This window comes from Notechis scutatus, chromosome 2 (assembly GCF_049901735.1).
Source record: "Notechis scutatus isolate UNSWTSFEM ecotype Mainland chromosome 2, rNotScu1.2, whole genome shotgun sequence".
NCBI lineage: Eukaryota > Metazoa > Chordata > Lepidosauria > Squamata > Elapidae > Notechis > Notechis scutatus.
The window spans coordinates 115,399,547-115,422,708 of NC_142010.1; the positions used below are offsets into that span (position 1 = coordinate 115,399,547).

Sequence of the window (23,162 nt, forward strand, 5' to 3'; positions counted from 1 at the left end):
GCTGCCCTGAATTGCTCCTCTCTGACTCTCCGCCTGGTAATTTTCACACCCGCACCCCACAACCTCCCCCGCCCTCCTCGGTTTGCCTCTGGGGACCCTCTGGGTGCTCCTTAAGCCAAAGCGCCCCTCCGCGCGAGCTCTCCTCTTCCCCCCACCGACTCCCCATTTCAAGATCCGCTCTCCTTCCCCGGAGCTTGCCTCGGACTCCCGTTTCCATGGCTACCCTTCCCCGCGCCCTGCCCCGCCGCTCCGTTTCCATGGAAATTCTCTCCCGCGGCTACGCGGGGCAGGGGCTCTCCGGACCCACTCGCCCTCAGTGCGCAGGCGCAGCCCCGGCCTAGGCGCTCTCTTCCGCCCGGGCCTGGCAGCAGCGAGCGGAGTCGGGGCCGGGATCTCCCCGGGCCCAGGTGAAGGAGTTGGGACGGTGGGGGCAAAAAAAAAAACCAAAAAAACAAAAAGGGGCAAGGGAGGCGCTTTGGCCGCCTTGTCCTCGGTGCCGACCCGGCTCCGGTGCTGAACTGACCCCGGCACAGGTACTCGCTTGTCGGCCAGCGGGCCTAGCGCGGGGCCAGCTCCAGATCGGGCTGGCAGTTCGTAGTAGGCGGCGGGCAGAGGAAGAAAGTCGGACTCCAGAGCTTCCTTTCTCTTCCCTTCTGGGTAGTGGCTGGCATCCCATTTCCAAGGCTAGATCTTTTCTCTGGGGGTCCTGTGGGCGAAGCTAAGGAGCTTCGCAGAGATAAGAGAGCAGCAGAACTCTTTTGCCTGGGAGAGTTCTCGTATTGGGGCTATTATTATTGGGGGAGGGCTGGGAGTCTTGGGGGCTTCGCACGATTAGGGGTTTGGGTGATCGTGTCATACTATTAATGTGATGCAACAATGGCTGAAGTGGTCCTGTGGTCTGGAAAGCGAAGCAATTCCTGAAATCTGGCCTGCCTTAGAATGACAGGGCTGAGCACGGATTTTATCCCTTGCTCAGTTACCAAAGTAATTTGCTCCCCCATGTGTAGCTAGCTAATGGGACACCATCCTTAGTCAGCTCAGCCTTTGTTCTAGCCTTTGTCTTTTTTTCCGTTTTCTTTTTTTAGTGTCACCGATCTATCCTTCCAATACCTGGGCCAGGGCTGGGCAAGAGGCAGCCATGACAAGGTGAGAAAGATGAAAATCGAATTTGTACTGGTGGGTACCGAATACGTTGGTAGAATATATTATTACTTCTTTAGGACTTTCAGCCAGCAGTTCTTTCTTGGTGAAGGTGGGCAAATGGTTGAGCTAGAGGTGTTCTGTGTAAGGATGATGATGATGATGATGATGGATAATTGAATCTTGGATTGATTATTAACTTGGATTTAGAAATCCTGTATTCCCACAGCACATTGAAATTGAGAAAGTGGCATGTAACCGACAGTCAAGAAAATAATATATTGCTTACACTGCTATTTTTTTTCTTTGAAAAGACCTGAACATACCGAATGGTCTTAACTTTTGGAACCTAACACTTGAATTACAATTCCTATCAATCCAGACCACTGGCCATAGGGATTGAGGGGCATTGTAATCAGATTTGGGGAAAAGTGGCTGAAGTTACAATGTCCTGCTTTTTAAATTTTGCCAAAGATCAGAATTTTGTTGCCTATTTCCTTTTTTTTCTAGCTCCCCTGTTTCCAGAGTAGTTTACAATGGCAAGAGAAACAGCAGTCCTCGCTCCCCAAGCAACAGCAGTGAGATCTTCACTCCTGCACATGAGGAGAATGTGCGCTTCATCTATGAAGGTGCAGAGTGGGAAGCATTTGCTGCATTTCCGCTAGATCATGGCATATTGTGCCGCCTTCTATCTTGTATATTACTTATGTACCACATACCATTTTATCAAGTATTGGTGTCATTTTTCCCCATATCAAATGTTTTTTTTAAAAACATAGGCATGAGTAAGTGGAGAAAAATTAATGAAAGTGAAAGTCTTTAAAAGTCAAAACATTTATACATGGATCTAAAGTTTGGGATTGACAGACCAACATTGTAAGTTCTGTATAGTGGATCTTCTAATTGCGAACAGTATGCTTTCTTTGTTTTTTAAACATTTCTTATAACATACCCTGTTTCTCCAACAATACGGCCTCCCCCAATAGGAAGTCCCAGCATGTTTTATAGGCATGAAATGAAATTAAGCCCCTCCCCCAAAATTAAGGCCTATATTAAAACATGCGAAATGGGGAATGGCAGGGGGGCTTGCCGTTAGGAAGTACTTTTGTTGCACACCCGGATATGGTGCTGCCTGCGTTGACCCCGATACAAAGTGCCCCACCAAAGCCGAGGTCAACATCCAAGCTGTCGCCACCCGCCCGAAGATGCAAGGGGCGGGGGGATTAAGTCACCCCCGAAAAGACAGCCTAGCCATTTTTTCGGGGCTCAAAAAAAAAAAAGACCTGGCCTTATTATATGAGAAACACGGTAGAAGCATTGTTAGTGTTTAGTTGGCTGATTTGGTCAGAAAGTGCTTCCTTAGTCTACATACAAAATATTTTCTTATCTTATTATTCTCCTTTTCTGCAGCATGGCAATCTGTGGAGCGGGATCTCCGCAGTCAGATGGCAGGTGGTGAAAGGGTTCTTGTAGAGGAATATGTGGAGAAGGTACCAAATCCCAGTTTGAAGGGTGAGTTTCATACTGTCAGACACTTTCTTTTTCAATGACAAACTTACTGACATCCAGTAGAAATCTCATATTGTTTTATGTGAGCATGCATTTGAAGATAATTCAGAAGGATTCAATGAGTTCTCCAGATTCGTTGTTTATAATATATATTTTCAGTACTTTGTCATATTAATTGGCTTCTATTTACTGGGTTGAATTTTGTATATTCTAGTTGTCTTTCAAATGTCCAGATAGTCCAGAGTCATGATACTTTGGCATCTGTCTTTTTCAGTGTCAGCTAGCCCCTTTTCTTCCGTGAATTGCATGTTCTGTATTCCTTCAACTACACCCAGCTCAAAGTTGTTCTAGTAATTAACATTACTAGCATTAACATCAGTAATGAGGCAAATGGCTACATAAAATAACATCTTTCATATAATTGGTCCTAGACCTTGACATTTCCTTCTGTCTTAACTTTGGGCTTTGGCACATGGTGAAAACCATTGTTCACAATGAAATTAATTTGTGGCTGGTCATTGGTCATAGTTTCATATTATATAATCTACTATCTGCTCTTACTATTAGCTGGTTTGGATGTCTTAGTAATAGAATGGGGGAATAGAAGTGTTTTTTAAAAAAATAAATTATGTTGGAGGGAATAGTTCTGTGCAAATAGGCTTATGCAAAAATTGGAGATTCTTTTAAGATCTTAAAATCAATTTATTGAATAAAATATATCGGTATTTCTTTTTCTAGCAGTAAATAGTTTGCTATATGCAAATGTGTGAGCCCCTAGATTCATAGCTATTAATCATAAGCAAGAACAAATAACTGTACCTGTCTTGGAGGTTTTAGTTTAAACTCCTATACAGAATAGAAAGTTAGACTTGATGGCCGAAGTAGTAGTATCTAATATCCCAGTATTATGATTCTAGTCCAACATTTTATTTATAATAATGATCAAATGAATGCACTTAGGAAATTCAGAGGAAAAGAACAAAGAATGGCATTTTTCTATATATAAACTTTTATTGGCTCTGAACATTCTTTGTTCTTACTTTTGATTAATAGCCATGCATTCTAACCTCTATGAATTTTATGATTCCATAAATTCAGATATGCATTTGAAAAGACACTGCATTTAACCTTGCTCAGTTTTATGTTAAGATTTTCTAGTTTCACAGTTTAGATTATGATTCCTAGGTAGAATTTTCAACTCTTTAGATATATAGTTGGTTGCACTGTTGTGAAAATAGCTATCGATTCTTATACTGAATAGAACTTACAGTGGAACATACAAATCTTTAAATAGATGCCTCGGTTATCTGTAGAATACTTTAGAATGTAAAGTATTATTTAAAGAATTTAAAGTATTATTAATTAGGTGATGGTGGGGAATCTAGTAATTTTCTTCTTGCTAAAGTCAGTAGGAAGAAAATAACATGGGAAATCTGGAATTTTATCCTAAATTTTCTTCCTTTATTTTTTATTTTTTGACAGCATTCAAACCTGTTGACTTGAGCGACCTAAAGCGACGGAACACACAGGACTCGAAGAAATCCTAAAGTGGCTTGGGCTGGCCCAGCCCCAGTGCTGGCATGTGGCCACTGGTACATGAATTTGATAACTTTGTGTTGGTTTCCTCCTTAGGTCTGGATTGTGCCTGGGGCTGGCTCTGAATTTCCTAGGAAGGATTGGCTTTCTGCCTCTTCTTCTTAGCATTCCCTGGCCTGGGCTGCCTGTCTTCATTCTAGAATTGAGCCCAGGAGTTCCTTTTCCTTAGTAAATGACATTTTAATCTGACGATAGCCGAGCGGCTGGCATGTGTCCTGTCTGTCTACATGTGAAATAAGACAGAAACCTTGGGAACCACCAGACCTAGACTCTCCCTAAAGCCCTCCCAAAACCCAGCTCTTCTTAGGGAAAAGCTGAGAGGCTGATGGGAAAGAAGCAGCCGTGGTTATGCAGTCTATTCTGCCAATACAAACCAGGAGGTTTTAGACTGCTAATACTTGAGCTTTTGGTCTGAAGAATGGAACAGTATTGCTCAGCCTGTTGGTACAGTGATGATGAAGAAGAACTGAAAAATAGAAGCGTCAAGCCCAGGACAGTTTCCCAAGTGCAAACTTTTTGAGATTCAACTGTATCTGGATAAATCTGACTGGTCTCCCTTACCACGTGCTGAAAAGGTGCACCAGATTCCATGGTTTTTACACCTTGATGACTAGCAGCCCCAGCCAGGGGGGAGGTGGCATTTCTGAGCTAGCCCCAGAGCCCAGCCCCCGTGCCCCAGCAGGGCTGGGGACAGCCTTAGTGTGTGCTGTTCACTAGCAAGTGGCAGAAGTACCCATGCTTGTGTCTAGCTCAGGCATTGGTGTTGAGGACCCTACCTAAACTAGGTAGGCAAGGGCATGGTGGCTGTTTCTTTCCCTTTGTTATGTCCCCTTTGAATTGTGTCTGTCTTTAAGGGGTGTTGTAAATAAAACTGGTTAGTCATTTTGACATTCTGTTGTGTGAGCTTATCTTGCATTCTAGTTGCATTCTTATGGTGGAATTCACTTAGTTATCTACTTCTATAGTCTTTTCTGTGACCAATAATCAGCCTCTCCTGACCTAGTATTGCCTTTCTTGGAAGTAGGTGAATATCTTTATTTTTTTCCCTAGTTGCTGTAGTGATAATATTTCGATTAGTCTTCCTAATCATTATTTTGGATTGGCCCTGGCTGGTGGCAAACGAAATGACTATTACTGTAGCTTGTTCTTCAGCTAACCAGCTCACCCTAGCCTTGTTTGTTACATCTTTGGATCAGATGTGGCATACCCCTGAAAGAATATTAAGTATCTTTGTTCAAACTTCTACAGCGTTGGATAAAGGAACCTAGCAAATATCTGTTTTGCAGGAAGAGTCTTCAGAAGTGTTTCCTGATGCTTCTAAAGTGGAGGCAACTTTATTCTCTTCTGTTCATTACATATTATCATATTATTCTGTATACAAGAGAATAGTGCTTACATCCTGAAGTGAAAAAAGTGAGATTATTGAGAATCAAATCTTATAGGTGCTAATGTGAGGCGGAAGCTCTTACACAGAGAATATACTATTTCAGCAATGGGGTATTTTACGTCCTTTGAATATGAAGCGTTTAGTACAGGTAGTCTTTGTTTAATAGTAGCGATTGGGGCTGACAATTTTGTCAATGTCATAAAGTGTGACATCACATGACAGCAGTTGTGACAGTTCAGGTTGCTGTCATTAACAAATTCCGTATGGCCATTAATTGCACAGGATTGCCATTTGTGACTGCCTGGCAGCTTCCCCATTGACTCTGCTTGTCAGAATCTGGCAGCGAAGGTTACAAATGGCGATCAAAGGACTATGGGACACTGCGACCATCATAATTGTGATGCCCGAACCACTATGATGTGATTGCAGGGATGCTGCAGCGGCTGCAATGAGGATCAATCATCTCATTCAATGCTGTGATAACTTTGTAAGGTCACTGAACAAGGGATCATTAAGCAAGGACTACCTGTATCGTACTAGCTGAGTGTTCAAATTGAGGGATCCTAGCTGGCATCTTAAGGGAGTGAATTGTGTACATATGCTGTGGATTAAAATTATACATGCTTTGCAGCAAAATGATGTAAATGCATGGGTAAGTGTTTGAGAAGACATTTTTTTAAAGCCTTGACAGTTACAAATCAATATATTATTGTCCTAAATGGAAGAGTGTATAACCTCAATTCAGGGGATGTTTTTGTTTTACTGATATTTTTTTCCTTCATCCCCAAATTGAATCAGATTACTAGAATAAGCTGGAACTCTCACTTATTTTCTACAGTGTAGATTTTTTTCTGCTCACTTCATTTTCCTGTCGGTATCTTCCTAGGAAGTTTGACATTTTATTTGGTTTACTAAGCCTTTTATGTTTGCTTTAGTTGGGCAATAATTGCTTTAGTCAAGTAACGTAATAAACCTGAATATATTTCAGCAAGCAATAAATCTTACATATAAAAGCAGCATGAAGAATTGCAGACATTTGAAAACATGAATTTTGGATCATTAGATGAACATTTTTCATCTGATCTCAGTAGTAAACATAATCACAATAGGCCCTTGAAAATCAATTGGTGGCAATGGCTTTCCACTACTGGGGACAGCATTATGTGGTGATTGCCATATGCCTTCTTCCATCTCTATAGTTGGCAAGAAGAGCCTTGGTGGAAAAAAGAGAGCTGCTCAGCAGACTTCCAGAATGATCTTCATATGCTCTCTTCTCTCTTCAAGGGAGTCTTTTCCCAGGACATCATGTAATTATTTATTTGAAGTACATCTTACATTGAATTCAAACAGTGAATGTTCCAAGATTAGACCTGTTTGTATTATGCTATATCATACTGCAGCCTCTCATTTGAATAATTTTATGTGTGGAGTTGACTAGAATGGTGCAATGTTTGGGAAGTTCTTCAAAGTTTAGGTTAAATCACAATGTTGAAAAATCTAAAATCACAGAAAAAAAGCTCTTGATTTTTCATTATAAGTGTTAGTTACATGAATGGGTTCTGAATCTCTCAGTCTGATGAATGAGGTGGAATTTAATCAAGGACTGTTGAATTCTATGAATATATACATACTATTTGCATTTTTAAAAAACCTTAGTGTTCGGAAGTAGTTGTACAACAGAGAAGGAAGACTCTGCCTCAAAACTACTACAAACAATCGATATTTAAAACCATTGGTCCACGGGAGGAATTTGGACTAAAGATTTTCAAATATTATGGTTACTTAAGGAAGTTCTAATGTTTGCTCTCTGGACATTGAGTTCTGTAGTTTTTAACTGCTTGATTTATCTTTGCATTTATGATTTTTTTTTTAAAAAAAAAACCTGTTCTCTTTTCTCCCTAACAAAAGTGCTCAGATTCTCACATGGAATGACTTGATTCTGGATTATAGATTACAATCTGACCAGAAATGCTGCTGCAGACAATGCAATGTGCCTTTCTAGGACAACCATGTCTAAGAAGAGTCATATTTTCAGTGACTCTGAACAATGTTGGCCCTGCCCATTGATTATTTGCACATAAGCCCACATATCGGCAATGAACTCTTAAATGCTTTCTCCTTCAGAATATTTAGGCTTTCTCTTTAAGCATATTGAACGTTCACTAACTTTTCTCAAACCTTAATTCCTGGATGTGAATGAGCCACTGAGGTGCATAATAAAGCTCCAACCCTTTCTCTCTTTTTCTGTTTATACTGTGTTAGAGGAATGAACACTTAGTGTAGTTCCAGACAAGCATCTTTCGCAATCTCTTACTGGTTGTTCTGCCACAGACTACAAGTGAAATTGCAACTAAATTTCCACATCTCACTGTTGTAGAACTTTTGTGTCATATTCTTTCAACTATTCATATTAACTGCGGCTAGTACAGGTATGTACAACCCTGTATTTAATTAAATTTCTACTAAGGCTAAAATTACATACACTTGGGAATGTAAAATATAAGAAAGTTACTCTATTGCAAGTTTGTAGATGAGGAAAATGTTACTAGGCAGTGATTAAAGTCTGCTGAGTTTTTAAATAATATTTTAATTAGCATTTTGATATTCAAATGAATGGGTTGTCTTTAAGTGTAGATAATTAAAATAGAGGGAACCAGTTTGGTGTGGTGGTTAAGGCATCAGAAGAGAAACTGGGAGACTAAGTTCCAGTCTGCCTTAGGCTACAGGCCAACTGGGCGACCTAAAGCCAGTCACTTTTTAGGATAGGGCCCTCTGACCCTTTGGGCACCAGGGACCAGTTCCGTGGAGAGAGATTTTTCCGTGGACTGGAGGGGGTGTGGTTTCGCATGCTGCCTGCATCCTGCGGATGGGGCTTCGCTTGTTTGTCCAGCCCAGAGACTAGTGGTGGTCCACAGACTGGGGGTTGGGAAACCCTGCTCTAGGAAGCAGGAAATGGCAAACCACTTCCAAAACTTAACAAAGAAAATTGCAGGGATTGTAGGAAAAAATTGTAGGGAATGAAAAAAAAATATGAAAAAACTGTAAGGGAAAAAAATCAGTCTGCAGTCCACTCTGTACATTCATGGCCCACATAAATATAAAAATAAAATTAGGGTAGAGCAGATACACAGAGCTAGCCCATCTTATTTTGTAACACACACCAAGAAAGATAATGCCTCCTATGGCTATTGTGGGAAAGGGGATTGAGCAAAATTTCAGAAGCTATGCTAAGCATGTTTCCTATATTTTAAATATAACAAGTCAAAGTGAGCAAGAATTAAATCTGGCAGTGGTTGATTGAACTTTATTTGTATCTTTAAGTTTCAGCAATGGGAAATAATCCAAGCTGGTCACAAGTAATTTTTATTTCAAAGTATTTATCCCAGAAAGCCCCAAGTGGGCTGCTTCCATTAGATTAGTAACGATTGGAAGTATTAACTTGATTGCTGTTGGGTATGCCACAGCCACTTTAATAGCACACACGAGACTGATTCTACTTCTGAGCCTGAACAAAAACAATGTTCATATGGGGCACTTAATACCTACCAGGTCTTCCCTAATAGGTAGTGTTCCAATTTAAGCCAAAGTAACATCTCCTTTATGAAGGTATAAAATGTTATAGAAATGTAATAGGGAGACCACGGAGATTTTATCAAGTCCCAAAGCAGATAGTGCTGAGAAGGAAAGACTGCAATATTCCAACTCATTAGTCTTTGGTTGGAAGAGAACCTTACCCAGTAAGATAAGTTAGTTCCCAACTAGACTTGCTTCAGCCAATGATGAAGTTTTAATTGGGCCCCTATGATTTTCAAGAATTTGGCTTGGGTCGGTTCCAAATCTGAAGGCCTCTTATTAATACACAAATGAGCACCACATGGCATCAATCCCAGAACTTTGGCATTAAATAGTAAGCTATTTAAAACCAATTTATTTAACATTTATTTAAAACCAATGAGACATAATTGTTACCAAACTGATCTGCAAGTTTCAAGGGATAATTTTGATGTTCTGCTAGATGTCTTGTTTGAGTAGACCTGCAGGTAAAAGATAAAACATAAAGTCAGATATTTAAAGGAGTTTACCTCTTCCATGAGTTTGCTGTTAATTGTCCTTCTAACTGGAGTCTTAAAACATTTCCCGGAGAATATGGTAGCAGTACTTTTGAAGTAATTTGTTTTGAGGTATTGCCTACAGCAGTAACATGATAAGAGTTTCAAGCCATCTTCAAAGGCTTACTTGGGTTACAAATTGGCTGGCTGCATCATCAGCATCAAGGAGAAAAAAGATGGGATGGTGGGATGAGGAAGGATGGAATCCTGACAGCAGACATTTCAATAATATTGTTCATGTAAATGTTGAATAATATTGTGGGGAGGATACAGCTTTGCTTTGCACCGTTGCTACTAAAAATGGTTTCAGTTAAGTCATCAAGAAATATTACCCTTTCATTTTAACTGAAACTTGGCAACCAAATAGTAGAACCCCTGGAAGAGAAAGTGAAAAAAAAGCAAAAAGAAACAGCTTGCGTGTATTTGGATTACTTGGTGATCTTTGGATTCTTGGTTATTGCATTTGAATGACTAAAATTAATCGGGTGGTTGTTTAAAAATTTATACAATGGCACTGCTTCTGGATGAATTGAAAATGGAACTTAAAATTAATCGGGTGGTTGTTTAAAAATTTATACAATGGCACTACTTCTGGATGAATTGAAAATGGAACTTAAAAAGTACAAAGAAGATGCACAAGAAGGGAGGGGTTCTTTTGGCTTCGTTTTTCAATTCTTAGAAATGGAGATTTGGAACTATGAGAAACAAGAAGAAACGTCTGCAAAACAAGAAGACTGGGATAAAGAAGAAGCCATCTTTAATGAACAAGTAATTCTATGGGGAAGAAAAAGGAAAGGGGGGCAAGAGAATGGAGAATTTAAGACTTAAAAAAACAACCAAAGAAAAGAAAAATAGTTCAAAAAATAAGTATAATATTGGAAAGCAACAGAAGAGGGGAATACAGAAGAGAGAAATAGAGGTAGAGAGACAAGGGGGTAAAAAGGGGAGAGAAGAAGAGAGGGAAGAAGGAAAGGAAAAGAAGTTACAAAGGACAGAAACAAGATATAGAGAAACAGGGCCTATTTAGAGATAATGGGTGAAAATTTAACTGAAAAAGGGATTCTGTAAAGGTACATAAGATTGTATTGTTATATTAGTAATAGAAATAATTTTAGAAAATTGGAAACAATGTATGATTAAAATGAGGGATAAAATAGTTACTGTAATCTAGTGAAATGTTTGTTAATAAAATAAATGAAATAAATGAGAAAATTGAATTAGGAAGGGACGGGAACATTTTAATTAGTTAATGTTTTATAAAATATAAGTGAGGGGGGGGATTAATTATGGAAAGCTTATAACTGTTCCCATAGAAGTATGATATTTAATTGAAAAGTAATGTTAAAGAAGATTTTAATGAATATTAACATTAATGATAGAATTGAATTGGAATAAAATGTGTTGTTTTAATTACATATATTTATAATCTTTTTTTTTAAAGAACATAGTGTGTATTTTAAGAATGTACCAAGCAGAATCCGAATGGAAGTTATGTATTATATTGAATGTTATAACTTTAAGGTATATATTGAAGCCTAAATAAGAGTTAAATGGATAAACTTAAAAGAAATAAAGGTGTCATACTCCAATCAGCAACTACAGGAGAAACTTTGTTTAATGAGAAAAGATAATATGAAATTGAAACAGGACAGACAAAAAGTATAAATATAATGATTTGAATAATCAAATCATTAAAATAAAATTGAGAAAATTAAAAGAGGGGAGAAGCTATGTAGAAAATGTAAAACGGTAATAAGATATGGAATAGAACATAAAAATGAGCATGAAATTGAATTTGTGTTTGTACGAAGAAATGTAACCCAGAATTACACTACTTTCAAAAAAGATGTATTATTTGTATTTTTTTGTAAAAACTCAAATAAAATTTACAAAAAAAAAGAAAAAGAAAGAAATGTTACCTTTTCTTTACTTGAGTAGTTGTACCTTGGTGGAATAGTATTATTAGCCTAAGAAGACAGCTGTCTATATTGTAATGGCTAATTTTCTCCAGAGTCGTTTTCACGGAATAGAATCAAAGGCTGCCCAAAAATGCTTCGAATGGATTTTATACATTCACCCCCGGCCATTCTGGGAAGGTGGATTTAAATAAATAGACATCAGCAAACCATATTTTGCACTCCTATAGCAAGCTTTTGAGAGTTGAATTATAATTCCCTTTGAGAGAGAAAATAAATCTTTTTCATTCAAAGACTTAACAGTTTGCTATCTGAATTTCCACAGAGCATTATGATAAGTGTTATTTTCTATTAGAATTGGATTTTGTCTGTTTTTTCTCTGGTTGCATTCTAGCCATAATAGGCTAAGCTACATTACTTTTATCTCCAATGTATCAAACAGCTAATCTGGCTCTGCTAGGCAGCCAGTCTCAATTGCATGATCCACAGTGTTGCAAGATCTTTGACAGGAAAACCATACACATTTCGTTGGCTTCTGGTGAGTGGGTTATTTAATAAGTCTTCCACTCCTGTAGAAATAAAAAGAACATTAATCTTAGCAGATAACATTAATCCTGAGATGACAGAGAAATGTTCATTACCACCATCATCTTTAACAACTAAGAAACAACATCCAGAGTATAAGCTGCTACCTTAATGAGGATGTGACATTTTGGGATGGTTCCGTGATCAGCATGGTATCCAAAAAAATCAGAGACATACCAGTGGACATGCTGACCCATGCACATGGTTGTCCCTTAAGATCACCAATCTGAGGCTCTTCAACATCAAGTCCAAAATCACGTATGCTAACTCAGGTAAGAAGACTATTTTGCATCAGAGGGAGCGATATACCTGCAGAATCCAAAACATGTCCCAAATGCAAAGATTCAAAATGAGCACTGGTGCACTGGAAATCTGAGAAAGATGACCTTCCTACTGATCATTGCAACCTTCCTATCTTCCACCCTTCGTTAATGTAATATAGAAGATACTAGGCAGGGTAGTAACGAAAATGCAGCTCCCTTGACATCTCTGTCTCAACGGTCCCCTCATCCAAATTTAGATCATGGATGAGTGAGATCTAATTTTGGACTTCCAGAGGTTTAGCAGCAGCACGTCAAGGTCAAATTAATAAAGTACGTAGGAGAAATGGAACAGAAAAGGACAGAAGATCTAAAGAGTCTGATCTCAGCTGGCATGTTAATAGCAAAATGTATATTTTCACAGAGTCTACTGAGACTTCTCAGAGGAAAAAAACATAAAAACACACAAGGGCTATGCTACGGTGCGTTCCAGCATTCTCGGTTCTGAGCCCCAAAAGGTACATTTTGCACATACTTACATCCTACCATTATCTTGCTGAAGGGCACAGGAAGTATACATAAAATTGTGTTGAAGGTTGGCCAATTAATTGGCCGCTTCCCAGTTATTTCTTTAAATAGCCAGATAGCTCAGTTAGCTTGATGGATGCCTAGAGAGGTGCTCACAGATAATAGATTAGTCACCCCATCTATTGAAAAGAGATTTAGCACACACCCCCACCCTCCCTACTGTCTCATAGCATGCATGTATAGGACCATGGAGGTCACCCTAATAGCTCTAGCCGTCTTTGCAAGGAGTGTTTCTACATGATGTGATAGCACAATCCTGTGAGGGAGCATAAAATGCCTTCTTGGTATATAGGCCAGTGGAGGGAGTATAGGATTTAAAGGCTACCTCTATTAATATACTCAGATCTGTTTTCCTCCTCTGACCCTGAGGGCTTAATGCCATCTAAAGTTAAACTTGCTAGAGATGTTATTCCTCTTTTTACTTTGCCAAAACTAAACTTGGTTACCTCTGAATCTCTAAAAGCCCCCCCCAGTTTCCCAATATGAACTGCATAGTTTGACTCTTTTCTCCCATTCATTTTAGTAATCTAAATTTTTATAGTGCACTGATTTTCAATCTTGACAAAACAATTATTCCTAAGTGATTTTTTTTTAATTCTTGTACACGAGATTTTTACCCAGATGACAAATATTTCTGCATTTTTATTTTGCATACTGTATTGTTGATAATATTAAGTAGTTGACCTGACATCCTGTCTTGTTACAGGAAATGCTTCTTTTTTTTAAAAGTGTGTCCTTTTTTCTTTTAAAGGATGTGGGAAATGGAAATGGAAAAAAATATTTAAAAGAACGAAATTAAGAAAATAAACAAATGCTGCTGAAAAAGGAAGTAAGTTATTCAAACAAGGAGTAGACTCGTTTGACGTGTGTTTAGAAATTTAAAAGGTTTTTGTTTGTTTTTTGCTGTCTCTATAGTTGTCACCATGGATGAAGCTGCTCTTTAGTTTTATAACCTGCTTTTCCACCACATGAGTCTAGGATAGAATTGGCAGCATTTCCTTTTCCAATATTTCTCTAAAAGTGCTGCTGAGTGAGATAGGCTATGTTAATTCCCGTAGTCATCCAGTGGGCTTCCATGACTGGGAACAAACTGGATACAGATCTCCCTGCTTTTAATTCAGCGTAATTAACCACTAGGTAAAGTTTTCCTTGTCAGTCATGTTCATAGGGCACAATGCTCATCTCCATTTCCTGGCCGAGGGAGCAGCGTTGTCTGAAGACAATTGTCATGATCGTGTCACCAGCATGGCTATAAGCCAAAAGTGCACAGAACACTGTTACTATTCCACTGAAGTGACACTATTAATCTACTCGTATTTGCATGCTTTCAAACTGCTAGATGGGCAGGAGCTGGGGTGAGTAATGGGAGCTCACCCTATTGCAAGGGTCGGTGTCTTTAACTGCTGAGCTGCCATGCCCCAATTTAACCACTATACTGCATTATATTGTCTCTCGATGATGAACAGAATATATTACCAATTCAAACGTAACATTTGTGCTCTCCTAACAAAAACATATACTGTAAGATGTTTCTTAGAATTGTCCTTGCTACCAGAGAACTTGAAAGTGAACACTATCTTTAAATGGATCCAGGAAATTATAAGCGAAATGGCTTAATGGTTTTCTTCTAGATAAACTGGTGGTGCAGCAACACTGTATTAAACTTCCAAGCTTTGAATCTTAAGGACAACTCTGACTGGAAAATTAACATAACTCTGCAAGGGGAAAGCTTAACATGCTAGCTGTTTAGTGATACAAGTATGTCAACAAACATACTTGTAGGGTGATCTAATACACATGATTAGAACTTTCAACAGCAAAGGGATACATACAGTGGATTCCCTTAAGGATTTGCGTTTTCCAGCATCTTCATCAATGTTCTGAAGTTTGGAATGAACGCTGAAGTGGCTACGTTTCTTAATATGGCACCAAACTATTTAAAGGGTTAAAACAGAAGTAACAAAGAACTTTTATTGTGGGCTTTCAGAAGGCATCTGGTTGAACTCTGCAGGAACAGCAGTCTGGAGTCTGGACTATGTAAATCTGTTTTGATCTAGCAAGCTTATTTTAAATCAAAGTTCCAAAATAAGATGGGCTGAAGAAAATACACACCCCTGTTGATAGAATAGGCCCTGTCTGGAGGCTGCCTTTTTCCGAAGCCACCAAAGAATGGAATGCTGGAGGGGTACTGCCTCATTTTAGACATCACTTCCTGACTCTACCCTCTGCTTTGGGCAAGAGCTTTAGTAGCTCCTGATGCCACCACTACCTTCCAAAGTGTGCCAATGTACACATGTGTCTTTTGAGAGAGGATTTTTACAAGTCCTGTGTGATGGTGGGTTGTGGTGAAAAAGTTAAAAAATGGAAATAGATAAATACATAAAAATAAATTAAAGGCCATCGCTTTTGGCCACATAGCATGAAGGCATGGAACTATAGGTTCAGCTCTTATATCCTCTCCCTCTTGAGCAACAGTTCAGAACAAAGCAATTTTTTTAAAAAAAGTGATATAGTCACCTTTTACCATTAAAAATTAAAAAAGTGTCAGTGTTGGCAAATATAAATGACGTAGCTGTTTAGCAACTTACAAGAAAACTAGAAAAAGCAAAATTGGCACCAACATATGACAAGATGGAGCTGATTTGCTACAAAAGGATCATTTCCACCAGAACGTCATAAGAGATGAACAGAAATGCTGTAACTTCACACACACACAGCCTGAAAGGATGGATTCAAACTGAGGTTTAAACACCCATTTCTATACTTTTTACAGAGAAATAAAGACAAGTAGCATCCCACAGAAAAGAATTTATTGCAAAATTCTAGCTAAACATTTTACTGATTGCTGCAGAAATAAAGAACTCTTAAAACAGGCTCTCCCTCTGCTGTAATACATCTGCATTTCTCAGTTTTCTGGCAATTTTAGCTGTTTATCAGAGACTGAGAAAATGGTCCCCCTCAGTGGTTCTCCAGTCTCTGCCCAGCGTTGTCTGCTTCTTTTCCAAATTTCCCTTTGTTTTAAAAGCCTCCAACGGTTTTGATATCAATTATTAAATTGTGCATGTGTATGTTTGTATATGTGTCTGGACTATGTATGCCTCCATGGCAGTGAGTATCTCTCCCTGAGGATCCAAAAGATGTGGAATCTGTGTGCATTGAGGTATTGGGCCTGTCTATTGGCAAGAAGGGTAATCTCACAATAGCCCTTAAGCAACAATCATACACAGGAGAAATCTAATTTTTTCAACAGAAACATTTTGTGGCCCAAATAATATTAAAACACAGTGTGCTTGTAAGTGGCTTGGGAACAGAGGTACAATCAGATCTTTGAGAACAATGGAGTCATTTGTGTTCTCAAAATAATACAAAGTTGTTCAGTATTTTAAATGATTTAAGCATTGTGAAGAAATCCATAATAATAAAAATAAAACAAGTGGATTGTAGCTTCTATTTAATTATGTGGAAAATTTACAGAGAAGCATAAAATACATGCCTGGGTGGTTGGTGGAATACTCAGCTGTAATGAATTGTCAAAAAAAATCATGTTACTTTAATTAGGAAAAGTTATGTATAGTATCCCACACCCATTCTAGAATACACAGTGGGAAAAATTCTCCATGCTAGCTGCCTTTTATCCCCCCCTTCTTGTATCTCTTAAATGCTACTTTGATCTCCAAAATATATTCTGTGATAAACACCCTATTCAATCCTCTCATGCTTTCACTTAATTCCTGTAGAAAGTTAACTTTGAAAGGATATATTTTGTGTATGCATATAAATGGGGAATTATACTATCCTTCCCTAACTTCCTGATATTTATACTACAATTCCCAGTCAGTATGGCTATTGACCTGCTAGCTGAAGATGATGAGAGTTAGCAACCAATACATTACACTGTGAGTATTAAACTGTCTATATATTTGGGGCTTTCTGTTAGTGGTTGTATGTAGCTATTCTATATTCTGTTAAATGTGTATTCTCTAATCAATTTTCCTACAGAGGTTAGGTTTACTTAAAAGGTTGATGTTTTTTTAAAATTCTGGATCATGGTCTATTGACTTGGGTGACTGGTCTCTGCTTTTACTCTGGACATTTTCCCCAGTTTTGTTTATTTTCTTGGAGTATAGCTGTTCTCACAGTCTGGCTATAAGCTTGATAGGACTCTCAATTAAAATGTCCTCTGGAAGTATTTTCTGGTAGCATTTTGAGTGAAGGTTGCTAGATGTATAAAACGGATCCAGAAAGAGTTCTGTATCATATTGTGAGATGTGAGTGAAGCAAAGTTGAAAAACAGAAAAGGGAAGAATATGCAAGGAAGAATTTTCTTCTATCTATGGATCAGCAATCAAGGTCATGTAGCAGCAGGATGCATTCAAGATAGCTAGGAGGAGACAAAGGCAAAAATGTATATTCCACTTTAAGGTCTGATTGAAAAGTACCAACCAATGTGTTTGCAGCTTAAAATTGTGGGTTCGGGAGGCCCTTCCAAAAGATTGCATTGAGCTGGCCTTGCACAAATGTTCTCCTTTCAAAAATGTAAGGCTATCCTCTATTCCTTTTTCATCTTTGGTAGGGTTCAGTTTGCTGAAATTAAAATGCTGTAAAGTTGGCTCCTATGACTTGACAAGGATGATAGAAGAGGTAGATTGTTGGATTCAAAATGGGATTCAGTGTCGTCGTCGCCCCCCCCCCACCACACACACACACTCTGTCCCTTATTCTATGCCTCAGTATTTTGGATGTAAGTGAGACATTCCCCTTTCAGCCAGAAGATGGTGATGTTGATACAAATTAAACAATAATAGCTGGCTAAAGTTAAATTTTATTTAGAAATGATTGAATAACTAAATAAGCATTCAAACAAACACAAATTATGCCAGTCCGTGCCAAGCTATTGGCCTTCCTGCGCAGTATTCTATCCCAGACACTCCCATATGTATGAATGAAATAGGCAGGTGAGAGACTAGGGAGTTATTCCCAACTCTTATAAAAGTTAGACGTTATGTAAGAATGAAGGTTCTTTTTTTGGAAGCTAAAGTGGATTGCTTGTAGTGAGGAAACACATAACTTAGTATCTCAGGAGCACAGTTTACTATAGATCTGCATCTAGACTAGTTGTTTTCCCATAATTAAATTGTGGATAATGCAGTGGCTTTGCATTCAAAACCAGCACCAAATAGGCCAAATCTCTCTGGATCTGGGGTGGATGGGTGTTGATGACGTCTCATTTTGACATTCCCCACTTCAGTAATTTTGTGTATTAGTATCTCCAACACTGAGTATTCCTGATCATGGTTTATCATCGGAAGAGAACATTGGTCCAGGACTACCTCAATTCTTCCTCCATACCTTACTATAACCTGATGCTCAGCAGTCATGTTCAGTACACATTTTCCACCTGTGGAGAACTTTACTGATAGAGCTATTTACAAGTCCAGAAAATGCACACCATTTCATCAGTATTGCACCTAAGATATGTCAGATCTGTTGGCTTTTAATGTCACCTTCTTTTACCAATTACAGGGAAATTTTGTTCATTGTCCCATTATTCCCTCCAATATCTGGTTTTGTTGCCAGGATTGATTCTATTATATTCATACAGGTCTTCCAGTAGTTATGGGTTATCTTCAGTGGACAGTTACTGTCGTTGGCTACTTTTCTGTGGAAACCTTCCATTTCAAAACTGAAGACAAATGCTTCATTCCAAGTAATCCAGTTTCTGGATAATTACTCTCTTTTTGGTGCAATTGTTAGAAGCTTCCTAAAGTCTTCAACATTTATTCCTACAAGAACAAGACCAAATGTAAAGTTTTCTATCTTCAGATATTTTCTCTTGTTCTATCAATCAGGTTCTATAATCTCCTCTATATCAAATGAATAAGCACTTGTCCCCCAAAGGTTTTCTGGTGCTATTTCTACAATTCTCAGTCCTACTGTTGGATCTTCAGTTTTATTGCATACAATAATTTGAAAGTTTGTATTATTGTTGCATATGCTGCATGGCAGTATAATGGAGTAGTATTGCCTCAGTTTTTGATTACAACCTGTGAACTGGTCTTTTTACCATGCATCTTTTTACCATGAAGATAGCAATGGTGGTGGCAGTCACATCAAGGCATCAAACTGCCCTTTACAAGTTGACCCTTTCTTCCTGGGAGTCTACAATGCTTGAAAATTACCTGCAGCATGATGATCCTTACAAAAAGAAAGCTATTTCACAAGTCTGCAAAATTCAGGGTTCTTCCTCAGGTCTTCTCAGTGTGCTTCCTTCCTATCCTCATAACAGGAAGAAAGTGGGAAAATGCTGCTCCTAAGGTGGACCGTCTTCTGTGCTTTTAAGGCAAGGCCAGCAAATTTGCTGCTCTCACGTGACAAGAGAGGGGACAGCAGTTTCTGTTCCTGCTGTGGGGAAAATGAGGAGCAGGGAGCAAAATCTGTCCCTTCTCTGCTATCTTCCTCTCCCCGCAGCCCCCACCAACAGTACAAGATCCTTCATCACCTTCAAGCATGGCAATCTCCGCCTTTAACACTCATGCTTCCTGGACAAATATCAGCACCCAAGTAACCATTAGAATAACCACTAACACCATTAGAGTTACGAGAACCTGCTGATTCTGGAAATTTCTGTTTCCTCTTGGTACATCTTCCATAATAGCTGTTCATAAGAGCCACTTGCTATAACATTGACTGAGAATCCCCTCTCCTCCCTCAAAGTTTTTCTGGGCTGATGTATAGATCCTGCTTTTTGTGAGGTGTAGTGGAAAATGCTATTAACAGGACTGTTAGCAATTAAAATTTGAAGGAGGATCAGTATTATCGGGGGCCTGTTTGCCAAGATGTCTAAGCCTTATGTGCTATATTTAAAAATAAAAGACTAAGCTGGCAGTTAGGATCAGGGGGAATATTTCAAATTACTCAAGTTAGCACCTGGAATTGGTTATTCTTGGCAATGTGGATCATTGGTCTGACTCAGCTCTGGTGACACACTTGGACAAAGTCCACTGATTAAAAAAAGTCTCTTAAACGCAGCTTCACATTAAGTGGTTGTGATTCAGTTTAAAAAAAAAAACTGTAAAAGATGTCATATCCTTGGATGTATGCCCTAAAGGATCTGGTAATAAGAGTAGGGACAAATGGGGTCTATGATGGTGTTGCTTGTAACAGAGGCAGAATTATTTGGTTTAGTTACTCGGGTCAATCTTGGGATTGAATCTTCATTGTTGTGTGAGCAAACTTCATGGTATTCCTTCTTTCGTCTCAATCTTTGTTCCGTTTTGTGTGTTCCTACGCATACTGTCAGGAAACAATTGGTAATGATGAGATCATCATAGAAGCAGTTTTTGCCTGCTGCATCTCTAGGGCCAACAAACGTTGACCTTCATGATCTAAGGAATGCAGACTGAACCAGAGGGAGGGGAGAAAAGGCAAATTTTCAGATTTGTATTCACTGTACTTTTTATCGGTACTTTTTAACCAGCGGTGAAATAATAGGAAATGAGCTAAGTATGTATCTTCACTTCTTAGTCTGCTTTAATAATCTTTAATGTTCTTTAAAAAGACTCACCTAAGATCAGAATAGAAGATCAGGGTCTTCTCTAACTTATCAAGCAGAATTTATCCTGACTCCACCATCAATTACTCAGAGATCAGAAGATGCACATAAAAAGAATGATACTGTTAACTGTGGGTCTAACTGGTAACCTGCTTTGAAAAAGATCTGGTGGGGTTTTTGTGTGTGTGGAGAACCATTGTAGTGTAATAGAGTTACAATAGATGTGGAATCTGGCAATCCAGATCCCCATTTGACCACAGGATCAGTGGGTAACTTTGAGCTCGTCCCATTGTCTTTGCATGGCCTATCTTGCAGAATTATTGCTGCAGAGGTACAATTTGAGAGATTCCTTTACTTGTCACCTTAGGGGGGAAAGGTCACCTTTGAGTAAAGATCAGTTCCTGGAGACTTCATAGGCATTTCCTTTATATGGAAATACCTATGAAATAACCTCTGCAGCAGCTTTTATTTGACAGCATTACTGGGCTGCGATTACCTTTTTCTGTTTGGTTTTTCAGTTTTCCATTCTAGCCTATAACTCTAGTATCCCAAGAAATGTCACTGAAGAAATAGCCAAGCTTGACAAGTTCCTAAGAATAGACAAGGGACTTTCACCACTTCCAAATGAACATGATAGCCAACTGATTTTGAGTCAACAGAACACTGTGCCAGCATGAAATTGCTTTCGTTGCCAGTCTTCTTTTGCCTCTATTTTGTCTGTTCCAACTTCCTGTTGAACACATTGATCTCATTATGGGTGTGTAATGTGTGATAGGAAAAGCTCTTTTTTGTGTCCATGTCTTTGCTGCCCTTTATCATCAGCTGGTGAGGAAAGCATCCACCAATCATGACACTACAGCAGGAACGGGATAAATCTGACTTTAGGACCCTTCCAGTCTTCTGTTGACAGCTTTGTATAAACATCCCCCTTGCCCCTTCTGTCACTGCATAAGTTGAATAAAGTATGGGAAAAGAATCAGAATCACAAGGGAGCTAAACCACTAGGCATGGGTTCTTGTGGAAGAGCACTGGTTCTTCCCCCCCTTCTTTCTTCTACCAACTGGGGCCACAATACTTGCGGATAGTGCAGTGGTTGGAATATCAATAGCACTTAGAGTTATCTACTGCTTCACAGTGCTTTTTACAGCCCTCTTTAAGCAGTTTACAGAGTCAGCATATTCTGGGTCCTCAGTGCAGTATTGCAGGCTAATTCTGCTAATTGCAGACTGCCAGCATTTCAGTGGTTTGAGTTTCACCAGTCTCACTCAGCCTTTCATCCTTCCGAGGTCAGTAAAATGAGGACCCAGATTGTTGGGGGCAATAGGTTGACCCTCTAAACCACTGTAAAGCACTGTGAAGTGGCATGTAAGTCTAAGTTCTAGTGTTATTGATGTCACCACTCTATCTTGTTTTAGGTGTCTTTTGTGGATACTTTTTATCTCCATGCTGGCTGGGGAATTCTGTGAGTTAAAGTTCACCCACCTAGAAGTAGCTGTGGTTGGGAAACACTGTTCTAAATTTTCTGTGTTACCTTCAGAATATAAAAGGGGAAGGGGAAGTCCTAGCATTTCATGATTACACTATTTTCCTTTACGATTTTAACAGAGCTGGAAAGGACCTTGTAGGTCATCTAGTCCAACCCCCACCCAAGCAAACCGTATACCATTTTTGACAGATGGCAGTCCAGTCTCTTCTTGAAAGCCTCCAGTGGTGAAGCTTCCACAACTTCTGAAAGCAAGCTGTTCCATTGGTTGTTTGCTCTCACTGTCAGAAAATTTCTCCTTATTTTCAGGTTGAATTTCTCCTTGATCAGTTTCCGTCCATTATTCCTTGTTTGACCTTTTTTGGACATGTTTTGGAAAATAGATTGACCCCTTCCTCTCTGTGGCAGCCCCTCAAATATTGGAATGCTGCTATCATGTCTTCCCTGGTCCTTCTCTTCACTAGACTAGCCATGCCCAGTTCCTGTAACCATTCTTCGTATGTTTTAGTCTCCAGTCCCCTAATCATCCTGGTTGCTTTTCTCTGCACATTTTCTAGAGTCTCAACATCATTTCATATTACAAAATTGCTAAAGTGACTATTGCTAGTGATCCACCACTCTTGGTCCAAATCCAATAAACCATGAGCAGAGTGGCACCTGGGCTGAAAAAAACCTTTCATAATGGGAACCCCGTGCCTCTATCATCCTGATACAATCAGCAAATACTCTCTACTTTCCCTAATATTAGTCAGGAGATGTGTGCTCCAAAAAAGTGGCAAAATATTACCCTAATTGTGGTATAACTGAGAACAACTTAATCCATGTGCCAGAGAAGAGAAAAGGGCAGGGGTGGGATTCTACCGGTTCGGACTAGTTCTATAGAACCAGCTGTTATGAATCTGTGCAGTTCGGAGATCCAGCAAATCGTGCCCTTGGCTGGCCCTGCCCCTTTCCGCCCAGTCAGTCCTCATTGCGCATGCGCAACATCGCATGCATGCCCAACATCGCTGACTGCATTCTCCCCTGCCCAGTCGGAG

At 39.1% G+C, this 23,162-nt stretch overlaps 1 protein-coding gene across 2 annotated transcripts; it reads left to right on the forward strand.

Annotated features, from left to right (window-relative positions):
- The first annotated feature begins 170 nt into the window (after positions 1 to 170).
- On the forward strand, positions 171 to 5,133 carry MCRIP1 (MAPK regulated corepressor interacting protein 1). Of its 2 annotated transcripts, none has more exons than XM_026667316.2 (5): positions 171 to 407; positions 1,086 to 1,146; positions 1,651 to 1,769; positions 2,551 to 2,652; positions 4,132 to 5,133. In XM_026667316.2, exons 2-5 carry the CDS (start codon positions 1,139 to 1,141, stop codon positions 4,194 to 4,196), a joined length of 294 nt encoding a protein of 97 aa, XP_026523101.1. In that variant the 5' UTR covers positions 171 to 407; positions 1,086 to 1,138; the 3' UTR covers positions 4,197 to 5,133. The 2 variants fall into 2 exon arrangements, with proteins under 2 accessions (XP_026523101.1, XP_026523102.1); XM_026667317.2 differs by having other exon boundaries at positions 330 to 533.
- Positions 5,134 to 23,162: the final 18,029 nt, after the last annotated feature.